Source organism: Acomys minous (genome assembly GCF_964271855.1).
Source record: "Acomys minous genome assembly, chromosome: 3".
Lineage (NCBI taxonomy): Eukaryota > Metazoa > Chordata > Mammalia > Rodentia > Muridae > Acomys > Acomys minous.
In genome coordinates, this window is record NC_140485.1 from 118,285,737 (window position 1) to 118,307,150 (window position 21,414).

Genomic DNA, 21,414 nt, shown 5'->3' on the forward strand with positions numbered 1-21,414 from the left:
AGTGTGTGAAGCCGGGGTGTGGGGTGTGGGTGTGAGTGGGGGTGTGGGGTGTAGGGGTGTGGGGGTGTGGGGTGTAGGGGTGTGGGGTGTGGGGTGTAGGGGTGGGTGTGAGTGGGGGTGTGGGGTGTGGGGTGTGGGGTGTGGGGTGTGGGGTGTGGGGGTGGGTGTGAGTGGGGGTGTAGGGGTGTGGGGTGTAGGGGGGTGTGGGTGTGGGGTGTAGGGGTGTGGGGTGTGGGGTGTAGGGGTGTGGGGTATGGGGGTGTGTGTGAGTGGGGGTGTGGGGGTGTGGGGTATGGGGGTGTGGGGTGTAGGGGTGTGGGGTGTAGGGGTGTGGGGTGTGGGGGTGTGGGGTGTAGGGGTGTGGGGTGTGGGGGTGTGGGGTGTGGGGTATGGGGGTGTGGGGGTGGGTGTGAGTGGGGGTGTGGGGGTGTGGGGTATGGGGGTGTGGGGTGTAGGGGTGTGGGGTGTGGGGTGTGGGGTGTAGGGGTGTGGGGTGTGGGGGTGTGGGGTGTGGGGTATAGGGGTGTGGGGTATGGGGGTGTGGGGGTGGGTGTGAGTGGGGGTGTGGGGTGTGGGGGTGTGGGGGTGTGGGGTGTGGTGGGGTGGTGATGAGAAGCAGCTGGAGGAAGCAGCCGCTGGAGGGTCCCCAGTGATGACAAGGGCCGTCGCAGACATCCCACTCTCAGAGCTGAGCAGCTGTCTGGCATACCAGGGCCTCATCTTTTCAGCGTTTCTGTCGTGAGAATGAAAAGTGTTTCAAACTGGTAAACAGTGCTGGACAGACACTATGTTAAAGGGCAGCAAATGCTCAAGTCTTGGGCTCAGTTATATCATCTTAGCGTACCAGGAAGAGAGCACTTACTTTCACTAGCCACATGATTAGCAGGAAAAAAACCTTCCTGTCCCTTTCCCAAGCTGCCGTACCACCAGTCTTCATTATCTTTGAAAAACACTCGGATAATGTCTCCGCGATGGATGGTTAGTTCATCTGATCTGCTCGCTGTGTAGTCATAGAGAGCCACTACCTAAGAGAGAGATAAGAGCGCCACAGCTTTATCACAACCTGCCACAGAGAAAGCCCCAACACTCACTTCCTCTTGCAGAACAACAGCTGAAACCAAGGCAGGACTTTGGTAAGTCTGAGGCTGCCTCAAGGGTGGCTAATAGGATCAGGGGTGGTGGGAACACAGCAGGAGGAGCAAGATAAAAGACTGTGGGATTGAGAAATGGTTAAGAACATTCAACACACAAAGATTAGCTTCAAAATACCAGATGTTAAAGTTTTAAAGTAAATTACTTTGTAGCAAATTAAAAAAGAAAAGAAAAGGAAAAAAAAAACCCAAAAAACCCCAAGCCTCACACACTATTCCCTTTCTTAGAAGTGCTTTGTGGGACACCTTTACGTCCCATTCTCTGTGCTAAGCAGATGCATCTGAAAGAAAACAAAAAACAAAAACAAAAACACGCCAGTTTATCAGTTTTTCAAAATAAGAAAGCCCAATGGACACTTGATCATCTAATTCTGTTACCATCACCAACTTTACTGAAGTCTCTTTTTTAGAAACTTTTCTTGAAAAACTGTTTGATACGTTTATGCCAACAACCTAACTCTTCTGACTTACCTTCAAAAGCTGATCTTTGCTAGACACAAATTAGGAGGAAAGGTCTCTCTGTGAGAGTCCTCTCCTAGGTCTTATAACACTGTACAGTGTATTGTATTTGCTTTTCTTTTTAAAAAGACACAAGTCAAAAATGATGCTGCAGAGTGGCACAGATGGTTAAAACTTCTTTATAATATTTCAAAGGAGAGCTTGGTCCATCTCAGATCCAGTACACTATAGAAAGTGGGGGGGGGGGCTCGGTCCATCTCAGATCCGGTACACTATAGAAAGCGGGGAGGGGGCTGATACTACGCATGCCCGTGAGTATGATTTCTCTCCCATTTCTTCATGGAAACAGGGCTTCACCACGTACAGGCGACATAACTGTGCAATGAAAGCATACCGTTACAGCCCTTTGCGACTAGGTTGATGGATTCTTTGACAGCTGTTTGAACCCTGATGTGCAGCAATGGCGGTGCTAAACAGCACTGTTTCTAGACGAGGCTCTTTATTTAGGCTTTGTAGAGAGGAGAGAGTACTTAGGAATTAGCTAGGTAGAGCGTGTGTGTGTGTCTCAGCCAAATCCTACAGCATGTTGAGTTCAGGAAAGAGGAACTCCAAGTAGTCCAATATGGTGAAGCCCAGCATTATGAGTGGCAGCCAAAGGCGGGGAAGCTAACGACAGTAGTCAGTCAGTAGAGGACAGTGGCGGCGCGAGGTCAGCATGCTTATTTGTGTGAGCCTCAGATCGCTGTAGTTCTTCCAAAGGCGAGCAGGGAACTCAGTCTTAGGCATGTCTGTCATGTAGGAAGCCTCACATCAGGTTTATGTCATCGGTGGATCACTCATAATACAGAGTTCATAAAACCAATAAATTAAAGCTTGCACTAAAATCGCCACAAGGGTCCATTGACTAAAGACTCTCTTGAGAGACAGGGTTCCACAGGCCTAGCATAAGCCTGCCCACTATGCTAGCTATCCACCTATTCCTGGATACTTCCTTAGGATCCAGACGAGGCACATCAGATTCTATGCTATTGGTTCAGTGGTCCCCACCCTTCCCCACGCTGAAACCCTTGAATGCAGTTCTTCATGCTGAGGTGACCCCAAACATAAAGTTATGTTCAATGATACTTCATGACTGTGGCTTTGCTGCTGTTACGAACCTTAATGTAAATATCTGCTATGTGATCCACAAGGGCCGAGACCCACAGGTTGCGACCCAGTGTTCTGGTTGCTATCCCTCACGGCTTGTTACGTACTCCTAGTTAAGGACCTACTATGCTCTTCAACATGAGAGGGTGGAGCCCCTAGTGCCTAATGCGAATATATCTGCAGATATTCCTCCCCTGCTTTTTTTCTGAGACAGGGATTCTCTGTGTAGCCTTGGCTGTCCTGGGCTCAATTTATAGAGCAGTCTGGCCTTGAACTCATAGTGACCCACTGCCTCTGTTTCCCCGAGTGGGAATTAAGTGCCACCAGGCCTGGCTATGCAGATAGCCTTTAAGGAGACAATTACAATTGAAGGATGTCATTTCTAAGTCATCCTGATCAACAGACTTACTATGCTTAGGAGAGGAAGAGATGCCAGAAGCACACAGGCACGCAGACAAAAAGCTATGTGAGGAGGCCACAGCGAGAGAGCGACTGCCTGCCAGGAAGAAAGGCCTCAGGAGAAACCAACACTGCAAACAGCTTGATGCTGGGTTTCCAGCCTCTGGGACTGTGGAGAGCCAGGCTGACTGTCTAAGCCACCAGTCTGTGGTATTTGTATGCAGCTCTCGCAGAGGAGAGCAGCTCCACAACTCCATGGCTCCAGATAAACGCCTTGCCACCACACTGTCCTGGAAGTACACACGAATAATGCCTCCCAAGGATCTATCTGCAGCCCCAGAGAGCTGAGGTCTGTCTCTGCACTGTCAGAGTGCTACCTCCTGTGGCAGAGACAATACATTTCATTCCTTTTCATACTGAGCATCCCTAGGAGGGCAATGGTTGATGAAATGTCAGCTGCTAATGCAATGGTTCTCAACCTGTGGGTCGTGACACCCCCCCCCCCCCGAGGGTTGAGCAGCCTTTGTTTTACAGAGGTCACTTATGACCATCAGAAAACAGCTACTTGCATGCCATTATGATATTACTGACACTGAGGCAGAGTGGCTGCACAGGAGGACCTGGTGTGCCTGCCATGCCCACACCTACATTCTGGCAGTGCAGTCCGGTCTTTCGCTATGACCCTTATACTCAAAGTCCACGACAGAAACGAGTTGCTCAGAAGGTGGTAGTACGGTATCCAGGTATGCATGCCTATCTAAAATGCGGCCTCATAGTCTCTCCTGATAGTCATAGTTTAAGGGTTATCTTCTTTGGTTGAATTCGGTACTCATGAATAAGTCCTGACCTCTCTATCTGTACGATTACATTGTCTGTGTGTTGAAGCAAAACTGTAAAAAAAAAAAAAAAAAGCTGCAGGCAAAATCGCAGCAAGAGGTTTGCCTGCAGTCAGCAGTATCTGGAGCCCCCTTTTGCTGCAGCGGGACTCCCTATAAACAGGCTGTCTGGAGGCTCCTCAGTGTGTGTCTTCTGTAACACGACACTTGGTGCCCCACTACTTACATATGGCATTGCGCATGCATGTCGCCTGCATGTTGCTTTCTGCAATACAATTCCATTCTTGAGCTGAAAAAAGCAGTTATGAAACCTTTCTATAACAAACATTTAAAGATAAAGATGTGTGCTAGTGTGCTCATGTTGGTAATGAAAGATCTCGGAAATGAAATGTTTCATAAAGTCCTCTTTGTTATATCGGATGGTCTTTGAATTTTGTTGGTGTTATCTCCTAATAGACCTAGAAACTGAAATATTATTAACTGGAAAATGCATTTGTATATCTAATCTATCTCATGTCACAGCTTTCCCTGACACACCTTAAATGTACTTTAATAATTTATATTAAGTCTACACTTGGAAAAATGTCTAACAGTAGTCTATTAACAATAAAGCGTTGAATGTGGCATACAACTGATTGAGTATTATACTGGAAGACAGAACATCTGTATGAGTACCTCCTGTGCCACCCTCAGTGAGGACTGGATAATCCAACAGACTTTCTTCTTTTTCTCAAAGCCAAGTCAAACACATCTGGAGTGAGTGCCACGAACAGCTTTTGTTTCTATTTGTCTGTTATGTTGAGGCCAGGTCTGACTACATTACCCAAGATGGACTCAAATGATCCTCCTGCCTCAGTGTCCCTAACGGTGGGACTACACTGGGTTAGGATGCTCAAGTGTTCTGCCTGACTCTTTCTCCCCGTTCCTCCCTGATTTGGAGGGCTGGGTGGTGCTGGGGACCAAACACAGGGCCATATATGTGCTTGGCATATGTTCTACCACTGAGCTACATCTCTAGCCACAGGTTTTTCTGAGACAGGGTTTTACTATGGATCCCACGTTGGCCTTAAACTCACGTTCCTGTTGTCTCAACCTCCCGGACCCCTGTATTCTAGCTGTGCACAATTCCAACTGGGGCTTTAGCTTTGCTTATTGATGCATAAATTTTTCAGTCTTGTTCTTCTATTATATGTGAATGAGTGTTTTGCCTGTTTGCATGCTTATGTACTATGCTCATTTGTCTGGTATTTGTGAAGGCCAAGGACAGTGTCAGAGCCCCTGGAACTAGAGTGACAGACAGTTGTGAGCTCCCACGTGGGTGCTGGGAACTGAACTCAGGTCCTCTGCGAGGTCACCCAGTGCTCTTAACCATGGAGCCATCTCTCCAGCCCACATTTTCAGTTTTAATAGCACTACCAACTGGGTACTATTTTGTATTTTTAAAAACTTAGCAGACTTATTATAATATGTACGTAGAGTATTCTTTGTAATATATTCCAAGAAATTAAGCATTACTAAAGCTGTCCCTGAAGGACTGAATCTCAGTGACCCTTGCAGGAACACTGAGCAGTCAAGTTCAGCAATCCACTGAGAGTCAATATTCATGACGCCCTCAGACACTCTGCAAGCCAGGTTACATCCTCTTATATCCTCCTAAATCAGACCTTCAGCTGGCTTCATAATCATCAGAGAATTTTATCTGCCAGCCTAAACCAAGTATGCCCCCGTGTTCTACCACCTTCTCTGTGCCCCATGCTCTACCACCTTCTCTGTGCCCTGAGCTCTACCAACTTCTCTGTGCCCCATGCTCTACCACCTTCTCTGTGCCCTGTCCTCTATCACCTTCTCTGTGCCCTGTGCTCTACCACCTTCTCTGTGCCCTGTGCTCTACCACCTTCTCTGTGCCCTGAGCTCTACCACCTTCTCTGTGCCCCATGCTCTACCACCTTCTCTGTGCCCTGAGCTCTACCACCTTCTCTGTGCCCTGAGCTCTACCACCTTCTCTGTGTAGGCTTTCTCCTTAATTTACTCGATCTCACATGTCCTTTCAGAACTGTGAGAATACATTTTGCGTATTTTAATTACCAACTCTGCAACTACAACTCCCCTGGGGAACTACAAAATATGCATTTTGCTTTGCAAATGAGCTGGTTTTTCATGTATGTTTTTAATGTGAGTTGGACCTTGCTGTCCTCTGCAGTGACCTAAGGTCATCTTGACCCTTTGCAGGATCACTTTTAAGTTGTCAGAATAATTTAAGAGACAACTTTAGGTCTGAATTAGCCTCAGTGCCAAGACACAACACTGCTGCTGATTCCATCCACACATTCCTACTATTACTATAAAAAATGTGAAATTCCCCATGCTGCTGTGGACTGGCAACTCTCTGATGGTCCTTCAACCTGTGTATGGACAAGAGATCATTAAGCTAACACTTACAGGGCTTTATGATGGCTTCTGGCAGGTTATTACCAATTAAGTAATAAAAGATGAAATTTAAAGTAGTTTTTAGTATTTATCTTAAAATTAAATAAACTTTAAGAACGTTGTTTCTAATACTAATTAAGGAACATTGTGTCTGTTACTAAAACAGAAACGAGGATAAAATATACTAAAAGAAAGTGTACTGATAAATCCTTCACTGTATAGAAACCTATTATTAAGTGTTATATGACCACTTTTCACCTAGTCAACCTGGGTTTTGTTTTACTTCATAAGTGGAATGGAGAAATACATACCTATTCCTAGTACAATAAGCAAAGTCAGCCCTCTAGTTACATATATGAACACCACATAAGTGAGCCCTGAGAATATTTGTAAAAGTAATCAAGGACCTGCTATTTTTAACTAATCTTATCTAGATAATAACAGATAAAGAATTGGAGATAAAGAGAGCAAATAACTGCACAAAGTATATTGTCTTATACTAGACAAAAGCGCTGTTGCTCTCACTGTAGGTAAAGACTGATGTTCTATAAAAATAAAATGATCCACCAATCAGAAAGATGAAGGTAATTACAAGCATGTACGTACTGCACATGGCCCCAGGACATCCAAGACAGCACTATCGGGATAAAAAATGACACAGGGGACTCAACAACCCCAGTTGGAAACCTGCACTCAAGTCCTAGCGTCCTCCTGGATAGAATCCAGGGAGGGTCAACTTGGAAATGGAAGACTGAATCAACATTCCAGGCTAACTAAAGGTGATGATGGTTCTAACACACTCTACATCATAAAAGCAGTCTACATGTCTTTAACAGACAACGTGCTAGACTGTAAAATACATCTTCCTAAGGATATACAACCTAAAACCCAAACTCATAGAGGGTGTTCTACAACTCCCATGAACTGAGAGCAGAAATCAGTTACAAGGTAAAATGAGGAAAATTGAGGAAAATGTTAAAATTAAATAACATATTTCAAATAGCCACTCGACCAAAGAAGAAAACACAGGATAAACTTAAACAAATAAATGAAAAATAATCAGTAACAAGTGAGGGTGCATCGACATTAAAATTCTTATTCATGTCTGCTAGGATTTAACCATGATTCAAATATTTTGGAAATTATTTTGTCACTTACTTAAAATATTACACATAGACTTACCATGTTAACATTACAACAATTCTCCTAAATTTCTTTTCCTTTGTAGGAGGGAATACATATGTGCGAGTGTGAGTGTGAGTGCGAGTGCGTGCATGTCAGAGGTTAATGTCAGGTGTGTTTCTTGATGGCTTTCCACCTTATATACTGAGGCAGGATCTCTCACCTGAACCTACAACTCAATGACTTGGTCAGCTAGCTAGCCTGTTTTCTCCAGGGTTTCTGCCTCTGGAGTGCTGGGATTAAAGATGGGCCATTACACCTGTCTGTCATTCACACAGGGGCTGAGTATTTGAACTCTGATCCTTAGGCTGGCAAAGCAAATACTTTATTAACCTACAAAGCCATGTTTCATTCCTGTTCTTAAATTTCAAAAAAAATTGAAGACTAGCTGGGCGTGATGGCACACGTCTTTAATCCCAGCCCTTGGGAGGCAGAGGCAGGTGGATCTCTGTGAGTTCTAGGCCAGCCTGGTCTACAAAGCAAGTCCAGGAAAGCCAAGGATACACAGAGAAACCCTGTTTTGAAAAACAACAACAACAACAACCTACCAAAAAGCTTCCAACGCCCCCCCTAAAAAGAATTGAAGGCTATGTTTGAACTACTATATGTTCAGTACTACTACACTGTATAATATACTATATATTGATATGTGTGTGTATATATACAGTATAAGACACTATATTGCATAATATACTATATACTGATATGTGTGTGTATATATATGCAGTATAAGACACTACACTGTGTAATACTATATACTGATATGTGTGTGTATATGCAGCATGAAACACTATACTGTATAATATATTATATACTGATATATGTGTGCAAAGTATACTATATATATACTATACACTATACTATATACTAATATGTGTGTATATATATATGCAGCATAAGACACTATACTATATAATATACTATATATTGATATATGTGTGTATATATATGCAGTATAGGACATTATTAGATTATTAGTAAAAATGTAAAACATGAAAATGGCACAATCTCTTTGGCCATAAGAAGGATACATTCCCATGCATTATGATATATTCTACAGGGTTGAACCTTGAAAACATTTAGTAAGTCAGACACAAGAGGCTACAGAAAAGATGTGCGCGCACACACACACACACACACACACACACACACACACACACACACACGCACACAAGTCAATGTAATAAGAGGCTAAATTTTATGCAATGGGAAGCATATTAAAATGAAGCTGTTATAATTGTTGTGGAAGGTAAAGTTATGATAAGCAAAGCAACACTACGGGTAAAACTACAAAAATGATAGGTTGGACAGATTGCTCAATGTTAAGAACACTGGCTGCTCTTCCAGAGTTGCTGGGTTCATTTCTCAGCAGCCACACAGTGGCTCATGATCGCCTGTAACGGCATCCGATTCCCTCTTCTAGTGTTCATGAAGACTGGGCAGCCATCTACATAAAATAAATAAATACATCTTGAAAAAAAATCACATAAGCGAAGACCTGACTTTCTATGTCAGAGAGGACACTCTTGATTGTGGCCATGACAGCAGACGTGAGAGGCTGGATTGTAGAAACAAAGGGGGCAGAGAAGGCGACATGGGTGGGACCCTGGGGAAGTACAAGAGCCCAGCAATCAGCAAGAGCTTCTTGGTAGGAGCCAATGGGCTGGTAGCATTGTCACAGAAAATTAGAGTGAATGGAAGGGCCTGGAGAAGACAGGACTATTGAGCAATACTTATTTTTAGTTTAGTTTTTTTTTTTGGTAGGTTTTCAAATGACAACACCCTAAATATTGATTATAAAGATTTTTTAAAGTAGAATGGAAAATTAATTAACATCTGAATACCAGCCAGAGGACCATTCATGCTTAGGTGTTAGACGCAAGCGATTTACTGAGCTTTCAAAATAGGTCTCAAGGAAGAGTGCGAGAAGGCCCACGCCTCCCTCTCACTGGCCACACTCATAACCAGCTCCTCATCCCTCCACTCCCGGCTGCCACACAGCTGCCTGTGGGTAGCAGGCTTGCAGGCAGCAGGTGCCTGTAATTTCCTTTCTCAAGGTCACAGGTGACTGTGCCTGTGCACTAGAAAAACCGCAGCTTCTGGGCCTCGTTCTCCCCACCAAACCCCAAGATCCCCTTCTCACATCCAGATCGCTCTGACTGTGTGTCTTTCACCCTCAGCCGCTGACAGACGCAAGGCCGCTTTTCCTAGGAAATCACAGAGATTATAGCCACTAACCTCACATCATCATCTGCTTGAAACCTCCCTGCGGGTTTCCAAGAAATGCTTTAGAAAACAGCCCTCTGAGGACGCGTCCCTGGAAGGTGTTTGTACCGGGCTATGTCCCAAATCTAGGTCTTCCTGAGCCTCTCCCGTGTGCAGGGGAGCTCGGTGGTCTAGAGGCCCTGCCGCCACCGCTCTCCATGCTACACTTCCTAAGTGATGTCAGGCAGCTAAGAAGAGGCAACAGATGTTTATGTGGCAGATGTTTAAAACATCAACTGTGTTAGAGAATTAACTGCTGTTGTTACCTGAACACCTCAGGATTTCCACAAAGCCTTTGTTATGCCTTGTGCTATGGAGTAGCCCAGGAATGTAATGATTATTAGTGCAGATGGACTCTGATTTTAGAGTTAATTCTACTGTCTCATCTATCACAATGCACTGACACATTGCAGTAAAAGACTGTTGGCCTCAGTTTCTCCTTTGGCAAATAATGATGTTAATGAGAATGCCCTTATTTTACAGAGTTATGAGAGAAGATGAAATCCCCTACAAGAAACATGTCACACAGTGCTTGGTGCAAAGAAAGTGCCCGATACGCTGGAGATAATTATTGTTACTCAACTTTTCAGAAATTCTTCAAATCACAGAGGAATACTGTTTCAAGTAGAATATTTCTGTAAAACACCTAAAGTTGCAAGGATGACCTTACAGATAGGTCCCTGTTAACTCCAACTACAAATCTGAAAATAATCCTGTTTCATTCCTGTATTTGGCAAAATATCCCCTAAGTGCCCAAAATGCCCCAGTGGCACCTGTGTAGGGGTACTGAGGTGCCAGCAGTCTGACACGGTGGTCAGGAGCCTGCTAACGACTCAATACAACCACAGCGTAAGCACTGGGCTTTTATTTTATCATAATCTCTACACATGTAGCTAATCTGTGACTCTACCCAGGGTGGTAGGCTCTACCCCGCGTGTCTGCGTTGCTGCAGCAGTGCTGCCACCTCTGGCCAAGACACAGTGGGGTGCTGGCACAGCACCCAGGCAGTTGGGGCTTGGTCAGCTTGTACTTGTCAAAAATAAAAATAAAAATAAGAACACTTTTGTCTGAACATTAGTTGTGGCAGGTGATACACTCCCAGATTGATAGTATTTATTCTTGTTTTTCAAGGCTGGAGAATAAACCTGGGCTCTTATCAATGCCAAGTTCTAGCACTAAAGCTGGGTCCCTGTCTCCAGTTTGATACCCTTCAATTACATTTACCCTAAATAGGAAATTTTCATGTTAGTTCTTTTCTTTTTTTTCCTTTCTCTTTCTTTTCTTTTCTGTTCTTTCCTTTCCTTTCAAGACAGGGTTTGTCTGTGTAGCCTCAACATCCTGGAACGCGATCTGTAGACCAGGCTTTTCTTTCTTCTTCTTTCCTAGACAGGGTTTGTCTGTGCAGCCTTGGCATCCTGGAAGTCCATCTGTAGAGCAGGCTGGCTTCACACTCACAGAGATGCTCCTGCCTCTGCCACCACTGCCAGGTGATAGTTTTCTAAATGAATGTTTTCTTCACTGATTTTTTTCAACATTATATATTCTTGTTTGATTTTTGTTGTATAATATTTCGATACTTCTTTAAAATGATCAAATTTAATTTTGTTTTTTTCTACAAAAGGTAAATTTTAACTAACTACCAAATCCCGTTTTAAAAGACATGCAGTTACAATTTCTTTGCTTTGTTTTTTTGTTTTTGTTTTTCTGAGACAAGGTTTCTCTGTGTAGCCTTGGCTGTCCTGGACTCACTTTATAGACCAGGCTAGCCTCAAACTCCATCTGCCTCTGCCTCCCGAGTGCTGAGATTACAGGCATGCGCCACCATGCCCGGCATGCAGTTACAATTTCATTAACACAAAATAAAAGTGAAAATACCATTAAATAATAACCTCAAACAAAACACCGAAAAACTTGAAGCTGCCTAAAACTAAAGCAGTAACCATCATCTGTTTCATGTTTTCCTTATGTTTTGAGCAGAGAATTTAAAAAAAGGGACAGTATAAAATGTGCCAATTCCATAGAGACTGGAAAAAACTATAAACAATGGAAAAAAATCAAGATTCAAAATAAATTAGAATCTTTTCTCAAAAATAAATGTTGAGCTAATATTAAGTACAAAACAAAGCTAAACAGGTGAAAAATAAATTGATGCTATTCAGAGTAAATAGAAAACTCTGTACTCAGGTGGAGTGCCACTGCTAGTGGCTGAGGTCACATTGTGCTGGACACTATCCTCAGCATGTGCGCCTTGTATGTCTCACTCGCTAAGCTAAGAAAACACCTCAGCAAATATCTGATATTGAATGCTGTCAATTCCTTTTGGTTTCCAATGTTGATATCTGATGTTCTGAAATACTGATGTTTTTTGATTTGCCTTTGATGGTTTTGGTTAGCCTGCCTTTCAAGTTATGCCAGGATAAGTAAATATCCCCTCTTATCGTGTTAAGAAAATGATAGTTTGAAAGACATTTAAAAAAAAATTGCTAGGTGCCCGTCCAGTAAGCACGATGTGGTCTGAATATCCACGGCCTTCCTGTTTCCGTGCCCTGAGCTGGCTGAGGAGCACAGCTGCACATCTGGGACCAGTGAGCCCAGACCCTGGCTAGGCAGAACGGAGTTGCTAACAGCCATGGTGGTGTCCTCGTTTGTAGGAGTCAGCGGTCTCAGGTATGATGTGGGATGACTTCTGATTACTCCTGGGAGCAGAAGCAAAGACTGAGATGACGAGTGTCCAAAGTATGACAAGAGTTTTGCTGTATTTTTCTGCTGTGTCTTAAGAGCAGTAAAAACAAGCAAAAGATATTTGTAGAGATTCCAACCTAAAAGAAGAATCAGTTTCTTCAACCTTTTTCGTGGTTTAAGTTAGAAAACTTCAACTGTTGTGCTACTAGCAGATGGAACTTTCCTTGTTCCTTTGTTGGAATTTTCTTTATACCCCAAAAGTGTTAATATGAGTGAAATACTGACATTTTATTTTTCACACCTAAAGACTCTGAAATAAAGATACAATTACTTCACATTGTGAACAGATTTAATTCACGGCACACCCTCCTCCCTTTGATAACATTTTTTTTTCATTTAGTAAGTTAGTAGTTATGCAACATACAACTTGCTTCTTCTAACAGGCGCTCTGCATTTCTTCTGCTTATCTCATGCCTTAGTGTCATCACCTGGCCCACTCGCTTGTGCGCTGCTCCCAGCACTCCAGAGCGCTCTGACTCCATGTGACACTTGGGCCCTTTGGCGTCTACCACCCCTCATCTCCTGCCTCTCTCCGCTCCCCACACTCCTGGTGGGAGGGCTCTGCTTCCAGCCTGTGATGTGCACACCACGGGCACAACAGCAGCCCCTCCGCTCAGCTCCAGTCGCAGTCTATCCACAAGCAGACCTGCACCCCTCTCCCCGGGGCTCCTTCCACCTGTGCCCCCTCAAATGAGAGCTGCAGTAGCTCCACAGCTCACCCCTTTCCCAACTCCAGTGTCTGCTTTTAGTTCAAAAGCTGCTTCAACTGTATTCCTCTCAAAACAGATTCCCTCAGTCACTTCCTCATTTGTTAACCCAATACCCAGTGGTCCTCAGAGTCATTTCCAAAGCGCCTTCTTCTGATCTTCCATCCTCTTTACTCTCCTCCAGCCAAACTATCTACCAGTCTATAAACTGTGTTGTGTGCGCTTTCCCCTGTAGCCTTTGGTCACACTGCTACTTTGGTCTAGAATCTCCTATTACTTTTAAGATCCAGTTTAGCACATACTTGCTCCAACCTGCATTCCTAAGCGCCTGCAGTCCTGGGAAATCTTAAGAGTGTTCAGGCCTCTTCTGTATTTCCATACTCACGTGCATGCTGCCATGGTGACGTGAAACCCCTTCCATAGCTGGTCACCTTACACTGACTTAGCTCTATACAGGTTGCCTTCCTTACACACACAAGAACTAGTCAAAGACGTGTGTCCTAGTTTATGAAGACATACATTGTATGTTGGCTTGTTTTTGGTCTTTCTACAGCACTTGCCATACTGTATTCGCATGTACACTGTCTATCTGCTGCCACTTTAGAATTCACGGCATGCCACTATTACTTTGTAGTGATCCAGAAAATCTTAGTATAACTTTGATAGAGTAAAAACATTTAGTAAAGCAAAAAGAAAATTAAGAGGGAGAAATATTAAAAAAAGCTTAAATGTTAGTGAAGTGACTAACACAGGCCTCATAATTTCAGAGGAGATAATCATGAAGATACTTAGTAAAAATGTTTATTATGAACAGCTTTTACATGGCTGTAAAAGAGATAGTATTTTGCATTTGCATCTGAGTTGCTACTTCACTGGTAAATGAAAACAGGCTCCTTTACAACAAGTATAAAAGCGTACAGTCGCCATGCTCCCTCTCCACTCTGTGTCACCTACAGGAAGAGATCAGCCAGGGGCTCTAGCCTATGAGTTTTACAGGGGCACATTCACCTCAGTTTACATACTATGAGTTCCTGGAAAGTGCTATAAATTGGAGGAGATAAAGTGTGCCCTTCGAATCAAGAAAATTCACTTAAAATCCATACTTTTATCTACAAATCCGATATTACAAAAATATACTAAATATGAAGCAGTCATATTTTACCTAAGTATATGTATAAAGACTATTACACTAAGTAGAGTAATGCAACATGCAGGGGTCATGTCTAAAACACTAAGGGCTACTACTAATAAGCTTGTGACAAAAATGTATCAGTTAAGCTGATAAAAATTCAATGCTAAGCTATAGAGTGAAGGGACGAACAACAACTGAGCTGACAGTGAGTTCCAAGTCAAGCTGGGATGTTTAGGTCCTACTGAGGAAAGGCCGACAGAAGCACCCAGAGCAGGTGCTACCTCACGAGACAGACTGCTCTGTCTGAACCTGCTGTGGCAGATGGGTAAATAAAAACTTCTTAGAAAATATAAGCTGTAATTTTATAAACTACCCAAATCCATTTGTTAAGAGAAAATGTATTCTCAGTAACAGGATGACTGAGCAAATTAAGAGCCATGCGTATTAGTAACTGTTAACAAAATTGAAAAGCAGAACTTTGCAAAAATCCAAGTCATTAATCACAACAGGGCATGTGAGTATCATTGCATTTGCATTATCGTTTTATTGAGGAGATTAAAAACCAAATCTCAGCTCACTAGGGAGCACGTGCGTATTTGGCTCACTGTGTTTCAGTGTCTTCTGTGAGCAGAATAATCTGCCACAAAATATAAAATGATATGCTAGGCATATGACGACATATTAAAAGGCAGATAGGTATGTTTTAACTGTGCTCTCAGGAACATTTACTTATACTAGTTGGTGTTTCTTTTTGACTTGCAAATAAGCCTTCGTTTAAAGCAAATAAAGCACTCCCGCCCAGGCAGACTTAACTATTAACTAACTTTTACACCTGCCTCTCAGAGCTCAGATATGACCTCTGAAAAGTCTGAGGCTGATAATTTAAACTTGCCACAAGCTATAAGCACATGTGGAGACTAGTCTTTAGTGGGCAGAATCTAATTATTTTCATATAATCTACTAATGTGATCAATTTGTGCCTTGTTTGCTTTTTAGTGCAGTGTTTAATGAATACTGCTCATCAAAAGTCATCAAAAAGAAAGTTACAGTTTTAATCAACAAGTCAGAACTACAATGATAGGTACCAATAAATAAATAAATAAATAAATAAATAAATAAATAAAATCTACAATGACAAAGCAGGCCTAACAGGTTACTTATACAAAAGAATATTAGGTGAGAAACTAAGATGCCTGAAGCCTCCGCTCCAGCAATGGAATGTTTCCTCAGTCCCAGGTGGAATTCTGAGTAGAGTTTTCACTTAAACGTGTGGCTATGGGTGAGATTTTGCTTCTTAAATCACTATAATGTTGTGTCGCATAAGTAAATATAGATTAGCCTGAAAACAACGCCACCTCTGTCCCCTTTTCTGCAGTACTTAGCCCTTACTTAGTCCAATTACTTAGTCCAATAACTCGCCTCCACAGTAACTGCCAGAGGTAGAGGTGGTCAGCTGCTACCACATTTTAGAAGGCAAAAAGGTTACACTGTGACTATGCAGACAACTGAGGGACAGGTTTAGATATGCGTGCTTAAGTAATTCATCTTTTTTTTTTCTTGAAAACAGTAACTTGGAAATGGATTTTTTGGTAGGAACATGTAGAGGGGCTGGGAGTGTAGCTCAGTCGAGGAGCACTTGCCTAACGTGCGAGGCCACAGACCCAATCATCAGTTCTAAAACAAAACACTTGCTCAGCACGAAAACAAACAGGGGAGGTCAGAGTCATCAATCCATGCAGGCGCGGCCTTCAGCTTCTAAGGAAGGCAGTACAACAAGAGGGCGCTCTCTGTGCCAGAGAGAGACAATCAAACACCCCACCCCCACATATCAAAGTTCATGTAACAAATGAATAATTTAAAAGTAAATAAGTAGATTGAAAAGAGGGCTATGTAATGCAGAAAAAGGGACATAGGTGGTGTTGTTTTCAGGCTAATCTATATTTACTTACATGACACAACATTATAGTGATTTAAGAAGCAAAATCTCCACTATAGCCCTATGTTTAACTGAAAATTCTACTCAGAATTCCACCTGGGACTATGAGGAAACATCCCATTTCTGGAGCAGAGGCTTGAGGCATCTTAGTTTCTCGCTTGCTAGGCATCTGGCTCGCTGTACTGGGAATGATGGGCAGCGGCGGGAAGGAAGGAGTAACAGGCGCTGAGGCTTCTGAACAGAGACAAGAAGTCACTCGGGGCCCAGCATCAGCTGTTCTCAAATCCTGGCTGGGCCCTTTATTTTATGTGTGTGTGTGTGTGTGTGTGTGTGTGTGTGTGTGTGTGTGTGTGTGTGTATTGTGTATGTTGGTGTGGGGGTGTCAGATCTTGGAGTTACGGACAGTTGGGAGCTGCCATGTGGGAGCTGGGAATCGAACCCAGGTCCTTTGGAAGAGCAGGCAGTGCTCTTAACCACTGAGACATCTCTCCAGCCCCTTATTTTATATTTTATAAGCCACAAAAGAGTGGCTTAATGCATGGACTCGCTTCTAGCCAGAAGAATACAAGATTTGGATTTACAAAGATCTCATCTTGATAATTTTTAAGGACTGATTAGTCTCTATTTTTCATAAACATATTGGTGTCTTAAACAATTTAAGAGCTCAAGGTCAAAAGTTATGTAGAACTGTATTTCTGTGAAAGTCAGAGTCAATCTGTCCTGAGGACCCCAGAGTACCAGGTAATGGACATTGTGGTTCTGTGGAGAAGGGTCAAGACTGTCAGCAGGCTGAAGGACTGCAGGGGTGCCCCAAACATCTGTTAGTTTGCAGCAGAGGAGCAGCAGAGCGGCTAGTCCTACCTCAGAAAAACCTCTGAAAACAAAGCTCGAAGTTTGGGATGTTTACATACATAGCAGGAACATAAAACTGTATTGACTGCACAGGGTAAAATGGTGTGAGTACTTCTACCTCTCTGTGATCCAGCCAGAGAGAAGGCACATAAGACAGTAACAACTGAACGGTTTGTTTGTTTGAGACAGGGTTTTTCTCTGTGGAACAGCACTGGCTGTCCTGGACTCTAGACCAGGCTGGCCTCTGGCCTCAAACTTAGAGAGATCACCTATCTCTGCCTCCCCAAGTGCTGGGATTACAGGCATGTGCGCATGTTTCTGCGGTCACTAGTGCGCTACAGTAAATGTTAACGCCATCACTGTGCTTGGTTTCATGTGCATTAGGCTCTAGTGTCCATCAGTTCATAACATGGATTGGTTCACACTCATCCAAGACATTGCAGAACAAGAAAACTGCTGGCCGCACTTTTTAGCATTCTAGAATCTATAAATAAAATAGAGATATGAACACAGGTGCCACAGGGCCTGAGAGGTTAAAATAAATTTCAAAAGGATGTAAATAATCCAAAAACCAAGTACTTTACTCAAACACATTAAAAGTAATAAATTTCCTTAATTAAGGTTCTAATTTTAGTAACAAATGAAACTTAACACAGTGCCATGGCTATTCTCTCTGGTACATAAAGGAAACGGTGTTAAACATTCTTTCTTTTCTTCTCTCTCTCTTTCTTTCTCCCTTTCTTTCCTTTTTTTCTTTCTTTTTCTTTGTTGTAGGTCTTTGAGGCATGGTTTCTCTGTGTATCCTTGGCTGGCCTGGAACTCACAGAGATCCATCTGCCTCTGCCTCCATGAGTGCTGGGATCACAGGCGGCCAGCCAGTTGAATACTTTTTATGGTATGATCGTAACTAACATCTCATACCTACCATACCTTACCTGAGAAGCCACATTAAACTAATCAAATAAAAAACTAAAGTCAATTTTCTAGAAGGAAACTATTAATCAAAAGAAAATAACCAAATGCAGTACAATATTGTCTTTATTTTGTGAGATGTCACTCACAATAGGAAATGGTTAGTTGGGTGGTGAGCTTAGGGGACTTAGATAAAGGATGAGTAGGTTTTGGTGAAGGGAAAGTAGGTGTATATTAGATTACATCATCATATGAAAGTTTCACTTGGAAACTAGCTACTTAGGTGTATTTCTTACAAGCATGTTCATTTTTAAAGACTAAAAGGAACTACTGTTCTATGTATGTTGCTATAGTAAATAGTATAATTAAATGTATTTTGTTATCCCGTACTAATAGAAAAAGGATAAAGGTAAAAATTTACTTCCATAATAGTACAGTAAAAACAACCTTTAAGGAATTCTGTTACTATTATAAAACATTCATTCTAAATAATACTATTCCAGAAAATAATTCATTTTAAATGAAAATATTATCTTATACTTACATTATTAAAAGTTATTTTAAATTAAAATATGAACAAGTGGCTGTAAAAGATTCTACCTTATTTTCCTATATTTTGGCAAGAATTAGTTTTTTTGGAAAACATGAAGTTAATTTTCTTGCACTACTTTAACTTTGTAAAAGAGAAGTTAAAAGAATTTTTAACAATGGCATTTTGTGTCATTGGCCAGCACCATTTTGTAATTTCTTTCCAGTGTTAACACTTCCGAGTGAGAGACTGCCTTACCATTGGTGGTGCATCGACTTGACGGACGAAAGGACCTCTCTCTATGCTGATAAACGCTGTGGAGAGAAAAAAAAACCCCATATTTAGTTATTATGTCCACTTACTTTGAAGACATTTATGTCAGTACGACATGCCTCATAAAGTTTACAAGAAAGAAGTGTTCCTCAGATGGCAGGATCCTTCCAAACTGTCATACACTCTTTGGTCAGGAACAGTTGGTGAGTTCGGCTAGGAAACTCAACTGAAGGCTAAGCCAGCTTCCCCATGCAAGCCTTGTCCAGCCATAGCTCAGGGTGTATTCCCATCCTGCTCTCAGCATAGAAGTTCTACTATTATCTGGTCTCAGCTGCAATTCTTCCAGGAAAGGCCATTATATTTATAATGCAACACCATAAAAGCTGTGAAAGAATCACTGCTTCCTTATATTCTCAAAAGAATCAGTAAACCCACTTGAATTTCTCTTTGCTGTATCCTACTGTGCTATATTCTATGACTTATTCAATCACCAGCGAACGTCAGAAAGAAAGTTCTGACTCCTCTCTTTACAATGGTAACAAAGAAGGCTAATCTTGAGAAATATCTTTTTCTCACATGTGGATTTATCTTTTTGTTCTTAGTGTTCTTTACTGCATTTCTTTGAGATAAGTAGCCTGTGAAGTATCTAACACCCACATCTGATTTGTAAGACACTGGTTCAAAGCCGGGCTTGAGCTTCAAGTGAACACGAGTGTAGATCTCACTTACTTTCTAATGTCTGCCCACCAGCAAACTCACATGTGACTGAGCCATTTAACAGTTTGCTAGATGGTTTTGTTCAGAGGACACTAATGGCTGCCACGCAGACCTGAGGCGAGAACTGCAGTGTCTACTAACGCAGCTAGGCAAAGGCGATGCTCCTTTCTTCTGTGAGTGCTTAGCCAGCTCTTCTTAAAGAGGATGAGGTGAGATGAAGGCAGAACTCCAGCTTTATATCACTTTGAAATGCTATCTTTAAGATGAAGCATTATATATTTGAGAATACAGCTTTGCTTCATTTAAATGTTTTATTTCCAGAGCTGGGCGGTGTGCAGGCAGGCCACCAGGCGCAGCTCGGAGGGGGCCAGCGTGTCTGTCTGTCACAGTGCTCTGCAGGCAGAGAACTAAGAATCTAATGTAGCCCCCAACTGTCCAGTAAATCCCAGTCACAAAATGGAACACGCCTTCAAGCAGTACAAAACAACACCCCGCCATTTTTAGTCCCTGCTGTTCGCCAACGGCACACGAAGCACTACACAGCCTTGGTCCAGCCGACACGTGTTTATTGAGTAGCTAGTTGGTACCCAGAGATAAAGGACAGAAGAGTTCTATAACACACAGAACTGATCTATGCAGAAGACAAATGTACAGCAAACGAAGCAAGGTTTTTTTTCTTACATGTAAAGTCTTTAAGGTAACTCTGAGAAGAGGACATTCATTCACAGATTAATCATACCTCTTGGTGAGAAAAAGACAAACAGATATTGAAAAATATTTCAACAGTTTTGGTTCCTGTCGATTTGTGGGATGTCTCTTGTCTCCTGCTTCTAACTCTCCTGGCTGCCATCATTGAGAGGAGTTCTGTATGGCTCATTTGCGTTCAAATGAGAGTGATCTTGGTTAGTGAGACATAAAATGTATTTTAAAATGATAAAAACAAATCAGTCCCTTCATTTACATCAGTAGACTTTGCATAACAATTATGTTGTGGGAAAAAACCCTCTTGATTTCAGTTTTCAAGAGTAGAATGCATGAGTGTGCATGTGTTATGTGTGTGTGTGTGTGTGTGTGTGTGTACCTGTGCATGTTGTGTATAGAAGGCCAGAGGTTGACATTGGGCATCTTCCTCCATTGCTTGTTACTTTTTGTAAAACAGGGTCTTTTACGTAAACCCAGAGCTCACAGACATGAATGACCGGCTAATCTAGCTGGCCAGCTTGCTCTATGACCTCCGGCCTCTGCTCTGGGGTCCTAGGATCACTGGCAGGAAGCCATGTCCACCTGATCTAAACGCCAAACATGAAACCACTGAGCAATCTCCTCAGGCCCCCAAAAGAAAATTTTAGAAATGGATTAGCTAATCTTAGTTTTACACTTCAACTGCATATAGGAGTAACAGTTTGAAAACACAGTAGTATGTTTATTGATGGCTGAAGTTAGGAACGCACACAGAGGAGTAACCAACAGGCAACCGGAAATGGCTTCCTATTCTATTTAGACCTTACTTTAAACGTCTACATCTGGCTCTATGTTCATCAGTTCACAGCTGAAAACGTACACATGGTTCACTGTGCTGGTTAACATCACGTGTCAGCTTGGCTAAGGCATGGTATCCAGACAGCTTGTCAAACACTATGCTATATATTTCTTTGAAGACATTTTATTGGATGGTAGTGACATTAAAATGAGAAGGACCCGAACAAGGTAAATCACTCTTCACTGTGTCAGTGGGCCTCACCTAACCAT

General features: G+C 42.4%; 1 protein-coding gene across 3 annotated transcripts in view; it reads right to left on the reverse strand.

The window, feature by feature from the left end:
- Positions 1-21,414, reverse strand: part of AHI1 (Abelson helper integration site 1) — a 129,220-nt gene that overhangs the window by 29,671 nt on the left and 78,135 nt on the right. For all 3 annotated transcript variants that reach the window (XM_084777565.1, XM_084777566.1, XM_084777564.1), the window contains 2 exons: positions 18,934-18,989; positions 863-1,025 (listed from right to left, as the gene is read on the reverse strand). In XM_084777565.1, coding sequence (XP_084633691.1) covers positions 863-1,025; positions 18,934-18,989 — 219 coding nt within the window. The remainder of the gene's footprint in view (positions 1-862; positions 1,026-18,933; positions 18,990-21,414) is intronic.